The 6,954-nt window shown below is 38.0% G+C and overlaps 3 protein-coding genes across 6 annotated transcripts in view; 1 reads left to right on the top strand and 2 right to left on the bottom strand.

The window, feature by feature from the left end:
- Positions 1 to 126, top strand: part of LOC113211403 (ectopic P granules protein 5 homolog) — a 7,871-nt gene extending 7,745 nt beyond the window's left edge. Inside the window, exon 12 of the mRNA XM_052275393.1 lies at positions 97 to 126. Coding sequence (XP_052131353.1) covers positions 97 to 126 — 30 coding nt within the window. The remainder of the gene's footprint in view (positions 1 to 96) is intronic.
- On the bottom strand, positions 38 to 2,281 carry LOC113215816 (ubiquitin carboxyl-terminal hydrolase 36). Its single transcript, XM_026435481.2, has 9 exons — positions 1,870 to 2,281; positions 1,626 to 1,748; positions 1,383 to 1,542; positions 1,177 to 1,285; positions 1,020 to 1,087; positions 712 to 931; positions 573 to 634; positions 351 to 475; positions 38 to 264 (listed from the first exon to the last, which is right to left on the bottom strand). Exons 1-9 carry the CDS (start codon positions 2,185 to 2,187, stop codon positions 187 to 189), a joined length of 1,263 nt encoding a protein of 420 aa, XP_026291266.1. The 5' UTR covers positions 2,188 to 2,281; the 3' UTR covers positions 38 to 186.
- LOC113215815 (uncharacterized) overlaps positions 2,006 to 6,954 on the bottom strand; it is an 8,341-nt gene continuing 3,392 nt past the window's right edge. Inside the window, exons 2-9 of one of the 4 annotated variants that reach the window (XM_026435478.2) lie at positions 6,683 to 6,824; positions 6,331 to 6,603; positions 5,867 to 6,016; positions 5,586 to 5,636; positions 4,586 to 5,476; positions 2,933 to 4,363; positions 2,288 to 2,847; positions 2,006 to 2,176 (exon numbers count right to left, since the gene is read on the bottom strand). In XM_026435478.2, the coding sequence (XP_026291263.1) occupies positions 3,792 to 4,363; positions 4,586 to 5,476; positions 5,586 to 5,636; positions 5,867 to 6,016; positions 6,331 to 6,523 (1,857 nt within the window). In that variant the 5' untranslated portion in view covers positions 6,524 to 6,603; positions 6,683 to 6,824 and the 3' untranslated portion in view covers positions 2,006 to 2,176; positions 2,288 to 2,847; positions 2,933 to 3,791. Of the gene's footprint in view, positions 2,177 to 2,287; positions 2,848 to 2,932; positions 5,477 to 5,585; positions 5,637 to 5,866; positions 6,017 to 6,330; positions 6,604 to 6,682; positions 6,825 to 6,954 lie in introns of all 4 variants that reach the window. The other 3 variants (XM_026435477.2, XM_026435475.2, XM_052275395.1) reach the window with 3 other exon arrangements.

Genomic DNA, 6,954 nt, shown 5'->3' with positions numbered 1-6,954 from the left:
TAATAAAAAATAATAAAATATTCAGGGGGGACCCTCTAGACAGGGGACCCTCCAGATGTTTCCCATTAATTGTAACATGTATAATTAACATGTAAGTTAAACAATGATGAAACAACATCAAAATAATTTATAACATTCATTGGCTATGTACAAAATTGACAATACATACTGATGCTAAATAAATTATCACTTAGTCTTCTCATAAAATAAGTAATATGGTTGAGCTGTAGGAGGTTGCAAACAACTTTGGGTCACTGCTGAGACCTGAAACAGAAATTGATGACAATGCGCCAGAGTATGATTACTATTGAGCTGGAGTTGTTTACTAAAGCACTGAAGTGAGACAGTACCTGTTCGTCATCAAAGTGATAAAGTGAGCCATCAACCGCAACAGCAATTGTGCTATAATGGCCACAGTTGCTTCGAGGCCCATGATGCTGAACCATGGCCAAAAAATTGTATGTTAAACCATTGCCTATGAAGAAACACAAAAAATAAGGCATTCACAAACCATATGTTGACAACTGAACATTGTAAATAATTTAACATCAGACGCAGTTGCAAAGCATTACCCATGTTCAAGGTTGTTGAAGTTTTGCAGCTCACATCAATCTTTGCTCCCAGAGGATTAAACCTTTTGAAAAGGAAAATAGCAATTAAACATTTGTGTAAAATATATTAGAACGAACATCAGGATCTAGATTTGATCACCTTTTCAATTGAATGCAAAGCACATTCGGTGCTTTCAGAAGTAACTGTCTCATTTGGGCCTCTGCTTGAGGTTTTTTGCAATGGTTACAAGTATATCCTGATACTTTTGACGGTTTAAAATAACTCCACACTGACTCCTCAACACTGGCACACAAGTCTACCACTAGGTCGGAGAAATACAGGGGGCGGGTTGATTTACCCTTGCAGTTGAGACATGTCACTGCAAAGAGCAGAAAAGAAAGGCAATATTATTATGAAAACTACTAAATTCCATACTACAAAGTGTATATTTATATAGAGCTGCTCACCCTCTTGCAGAAGGTATCCTCCAAAGATTAAATTCATTGGAGTTGTATTAGAGTTTTTTGAATTTCTCCTGCAATATTGATATGACTGTATTGATCAAATCAACGGAATGAAGCTAAATTTTAAGAAATGTGTTGGATATAAATGCATGATACATACATGGCACTCTTAAACCTCCTGCAAAACTCCTCTTCCATTTTTTCCAATAGTTTGCGCATAAACTCATGTGAGTCCTCCTGGCGGCTTCGCTTTAAAAACTTGTTAATCACTGAAATGGAAAATTCAAAAAGTAATTGTCTATCATGAAACAAATGTTGGACATAACAAAATATGTAATAGAATATAGAGTAGAGGATAAATCTTACTGGGGAGCTGGTTGTAGATTCGAGCAGGTACCACCAAAGGTAAACTATGTGATTTCTGTAGGGTGTCTGCGACAGAACATGCCAAGCATAGATTTTTCTTTTTTTCAAGTTCCTGGTCCTCCAGCAGCCACGAAACGAAGGCAGGGACATGAAATAGAGCCTAGACGTATAATAGAAAAAATCCCTACTGTATTCAAAACATGGGGGTTGGTAAAAATGAATGTAATGTGTAAACTGAGGTACCTGCAAAGCTGCATTCAGATAACATGTGTTTGTCTGGTTCTTCATCCCAGCACCAACAGGGTATTTCTTCCTCCAGCCTCTATGTATCAATTCAGGTGGGAACAGATACTTAGGAGCAACAGACTGGTGAGAAAATGAATACAACATATTAATTTCTATTATGTTTCAATCTTGAATATAAGAACTGGAATATGAAACACCAGAGAACGAACAGCATATTATATTCTGATGACAATATACTCACATGAATTACTGTTTGAGGAGATTTCATTGGAATAACAACAGCAGTGGTGCTAGCTGCCTGTGTGTGCGGGCTAGGGATGGAGGTTGATGGTGCAGTACGATGATGAAGGGGGGTTCTCGATATATGTGGAAGTGAGATGGGTGTAGATGGAGGATGGAGATTCTGTGGGGTTGATTCTGTGGATGTTGATGGTGCAGTATGATGATGAAGGGGAGTCCTCAATAAGTGTGACACAGGACTGGGCTGTGGAAGTGGATGGGCGTAGATGGTGGATGGAGATTCTGTGGGGTTGTAAATACTTGTGGACCTGCAACGCATGAAAGATTCTGATTACAAACAAGTATTACCACAATTATTTCAAAATCAAAATCATAGTATGTCAAAGTTACTCATCCGAAAAAATCTAGAACACACTCACCACAACCCAACATCCAAAAGTCATGATGATCTCGACTTTATGTAACCAGATGTGGTTTTCCCTATGTTTCTGATGTGACAAGTGACAAGTGACAAGTGACAAGTGACAAGTGACAAGTGACAAGTGACAAGTGACAAGTGACAAGTGACAAGTGACAAGTGACAAGTGACAGACAGACAGACATTTTGCAGTTTTAACGGCAAATAAAATGATTGTAGCATGATAAATAACATGAAACAAATAAATGTTAGTTATACTTGAACATTAAAAATACCAGGGGTTGGTTCAGGACTTCTTAAAGAAAGTAACAATATACAGAGATATTGTTATCAATTCGACCAGCTCATTGACCCTGCTACTAACCCAGCCCTGTAACCAGGTTGCAGTTTAACATGCTATACACCAAGACAATGAAAAGTAAACCAAATACCAAAAATCGATGAATCCCAGCAAGAGATGAGTCCACAATAATGATAGAAACCAGTTTCACCCATCGTAAGTTCACCAGGAATCCAAGGGATGGTATACTATCCTTACCCAAAATACCAAACTGAAATGAGCTAAATCAGAAAATTAATGCAATGAATGTTGCTGAGGTGATTTGGTACAACAAGAACCTACAGAGGAAAACAATAGTTTTAATACCTGTGGAACACGAAGGTGTAGCTGGTGGTGTAGCTGGTTCAGGCATTTTTTCAATGTATTGTAGCAAAGATTCAAAATCCTCCCAGTCCTCATCGTCTTGATTCCTATGCCTCTGTCAGCATGGTTCATGATCCTTGCTCTCCAAGTACGAAGTGCCGACTTTGTGGACTTTAATTTTTCTGCATCTCTTGTCAACTTATTAATCTGTACACAAATGTTTTCTAAAAAGGAATCAGCAAAGCTATCTAGGAGTAATTTCTTCAGTTCAGGTTGGTGCTCTGCACACAACCACTCAAAGGAACAAGCTGATGAGCAGGTTTGAACTGTCTCATCCTAAACACTGGTATGGAACAAAAAAGATTGGCACTTATGGAGGAAATTTCGATGACACATGAGGTAAGCATTGACCATACTTGGAGATGCATATAAGCATCTTCTGGTTTCCTCGTTCGAAATTTTTAGTTTTACAAGGTCAGAATAGGTTGAAAGTTGTGTTCTTTGCTTTCTCTGCAAGTCTGCAATATGCCGGTTCAAAGCTGTTAGCTGCAGGCATTCTTGGAGGAGATGATCAGCTGAACTTTCTTCACTTGTTGGGATCAGCAGTGTACTCCTACAAGAAGGGCAAGCTGAAAACTTTTCAGTGGTTAAAATTCTGTTAGCAATTTTTGTGCACCACATGGCAGGATCTTGCCTGCTGCATTTTGACCTGTACTCAGTTCTAAATATTGGGGGGTCCAACTCTCCTTGGCCCCTAACAATTGAGCATTCTGTTGATGTGGTGTCCTCACTAGAAGAGCTTACATTTCTATTCCTGCCAATTAACTCCAACATATTAGACAGTAATTCACTTGTATCATCCTCACAATTTTTTCCTTTTATAAAAGAAGAGGAGAGATTGTTTACTATTGCAGTTTTCATAGAAGCAGTAAACTGCTGTTACTGTCGGATTCCTGTTGGAGCCATTTGTAGCCCGGATAATAGAAAAGAAATTTTCAATTGGATCTTGATCAAAATTTCTCAAGTTAAGTTCTTGAAAGTTAAAATGATCATGCAAATTTTTCCATATCCTCTGAAAACATTTCACATTATCTATCCAACCACTAACACAGATGGGGACATGAACCTGACCTTTCATCTTACCAAATCTTCTGACAAATTTCCAGGTTTTCATTTCTTTAATCATTTTGACCCACATCACATGGTGAATAGTATCTCTGGTGACAGAACATCTTTGAAGTGGTTTTTCTTTATCCTTTGGCCCCTTTCCTTGGGAGAGATCCAGAAAAAGGTCCACATCGGATAGGAATTTTGCTGTAATAATACAATGTGATAGGTATTTCCCTTCACTGGCTAGGTTTATCCCAGCAATATCAGAGGCGACAGAATGGCTCAACGTTTCCATGGCCAATTTGCAACGCATTTTCTTTTTTCCTGTTGGGAAGAGATGATCATTTGTAAGTGAGACCTTTTTAAAAAGAGTTTGTTCACACAATTGTTTGTAGTGAATAAGATGCTCCCATGATGCCTTTTGCTTCAGCCTAATGTCAACATCACATTTCATGAAATTGTTTCGAATATTTTTGAAAATGTGGGGAATGTCATAGATATGGCAAATCTTGTTCCCATCCACTTCGTACACGGACTCGTACAAACCTTCTTGACATGATCTTCTGAGGATATTTATGGCACCACGATTAGTGGAACCCTGATCAGAAACACTGGCAATGACAACAAGGCCAATATTCTGAAGGGCTCTTATCACATTTACTAATAGATCCTTTAGAATAGGTGTTGGACAAGTTCCACGGCTCAGGTAGTAAACAGGCTGTTTAAATTTTCTGTTTATGCTTTGCACCATAAACACCATTGAATGAGTGGCCATCGCAATAGTCCGGCCGTTTGGACCATAATCCTCAAACCCTTCTATTAATTTTATCATCTTGTTCCAATATACACCTTGTTTTAAAGAAACTTCGTCAAACATTATCTGGCACACACGGTCTTTTATTGAATAATCTTTTATCTTCTTGCTCAAGTTGTCCATGACTATTCGATTAACTCCAGGCTGTAAAGGGATATCAACAAGTAAATACCGTAATGTGCTTTCGACAGGTAGGGCAAGTCTACTTGCTAACCATCTGTACACCTTACGACTTCTCTTCCAAATTGCAAGAGCGAGACATTTCATTTGTGGACTCCATCTCCTCCCTTGAGGCTTTCTTCTCCAATTTTCAAACTGAGCTTCCAAGATGATCTTTGCTTCAGGTGAAATGAGCATTCCATGTATCAGGTCAACTGATGATTTTTTGGCTAACTTCTTTAAATTTGCACCGCGCCTTTGAGAACATTGCAGTAAATGTTTTATTCGGCGAGCATCAGAGTGATACTGCATGGCAGTTTTAGCCAGCTGCTTCTCACGATGGGAGAGAGTGTTTGGGTTTGAAATCCCACTTGCCAACGCAATTTTGGAGACGGTCAGCCTTTCAGGTGGAGGAGAACGATGCTTTCTTTCATTTGGGGAGTGAGCTTCTCTCTCTGTGGATCCTGAAGCACAAATAACAAATCAATGAGGAACATGCAAGAGCAAATTTTCAAAAAGTATACAATATAGTGAAGTCTAGAAATGATCCCAGCAAAATACAATATATATTACTTGATACATGAGGAACAGCTATGTCAGTCTCTTCTGCATGAGGTCGTTTCACTGTAAAAACAAACATTAATCTAAAGTAAGAAAACAGGTCAAAATAATCAATGAAACGAAAACTTCAAAATTTGTTAGAAGATTTGGTAAAACGGAAAGTCAGATACATGTCCCCATCCGTGTAAGTGGATGGATCATGTTTAGAATTTTGTGGTCATATAACAAGAAATTTTCCTTTTCATCAAAACAATTGGTATGTTGTTTTGTAACAAACATTTTTTAGAATGTACCTGCATGATCCGGATCTCGAAACTCTTCATCCTCATCATTTAAGTCATCAGCCCGTTTTCTTTTCATGTCCCCTCTCCTTATATTTGGATGGACTATGATGGCCTCTTGATAAGCTGCTATAATATCAGGCTCAACCATTTGAACAGAAGCTGAAACAATCAAATGTTAGTTACTCAATGTAACAAAACACATGTCACACATGTCAAATTAAAAGTTAAAGTTATCGAGTTTGAAATATATGCCTGATATTAACTGTACACACTATGTAAAAAAGTTGGACAAGTCAAATAACTAACTTGTTTCCAAAGGACTAAGTTACATGTTATAACTTTAACTCTTAAAATAATGTTAAAGGCAGTTAAGTAATAAGTTACGGAGCCTTGGTATCTATTAACTAAAGATGAGTTAATGTGATTAATGGAACTCTCTCTTTAGATAGGTAAAAAATTCAATTAATATATACTGAGCATATCCTCATCAGGAGGAGGAAAGAGGCGTTGGCTCTTCTTCTTTTTTGGTAGATTATGCAGTGGCCAGTTTGCCATGTCCTCATCAGGAAGAGGAGGGTGTTTGAAAACTGATGGAGTCACTCCTTGTTTTAATCTTTCCTTTCTTCCATCAGTGAAGTTGCCAGGCAGAAAGTGCTTCTGACACATGTAGTAGCTTTTTGTGCAACTTGCATGAATCAATTTGTAACAGGTCAGGGTTTCCACCTGCTTGAACCCATGCCTTACACCTAATTTAAAAAATGAAACAAAACATTAGCATAAACCTAGTAACAAAGCAGAAATTTTATTCACCATTCCCATACTTACAAATCTAAGTCTGAGGGGAAAGTGAACAACGGTGTATCCCTAGGGTCCGCAGGTGTGTGCTTGAAGCTGTTACAGCCCAGAGCTTCACACCACTTTCGATACACCGACATTCTTGTTGTGTAGCTACAACATATCCAATGTCCTGGTAATTATTTCAGAAATATTAATTCAAGATGTAACCATCACAGTAAAAACTTACAAAAGCAGGTGCACAACGCACTATAAAGAGCTTTAATTACAGATATTATACATTATTTTTTGTTACTTAACAT

Source organism: Frankliniella occidentalis, unplaced genomic scaffold, assembly GCF_000697945.3.
Source record: "Frankliniella occidentalis isolate FOCC.00 unplaced genomic scaffold, Focc_3.1 Scaffold605, whole genome shotgun sequence".
Classification (NCBI taxonomy): Eukaryota; Metazoa; Arthropoda; class Insecta; order Thysanoptera; family Thripidae; genus Frankliniella; species Frankliniella occidentalis.
The sequence above is the reverse complement of the archived record's forward strand: the minus strand, read 5'-3'. Positions and strand labels throughout refer to the sequence as shown.

Bases quoted from the DNA above. Each gene is read 5' to 3' on its own strand.
- LOC113215816 (XM_026435481.2), bottom strand. From the start codon at position 2,187: ATGCGTTGCAGGTCCACAAGTATTTACAACCCCACAGAATCTCCATCC. The intron at 1,088-1,176 runs GTATGTATCATG...TCAATATTGCAG, and splicing joins AGGAGGTTTAAGAGTGCCAT to GAGAAATTCAAAAAACTCTA. The intron at 635-711 runs GTGATCAAATCT...CCTTTTCAAAAG, and splicing joins CTTTGCATTCAATTGAAAAG to GTTTAATCCTCTGGGAGCAA.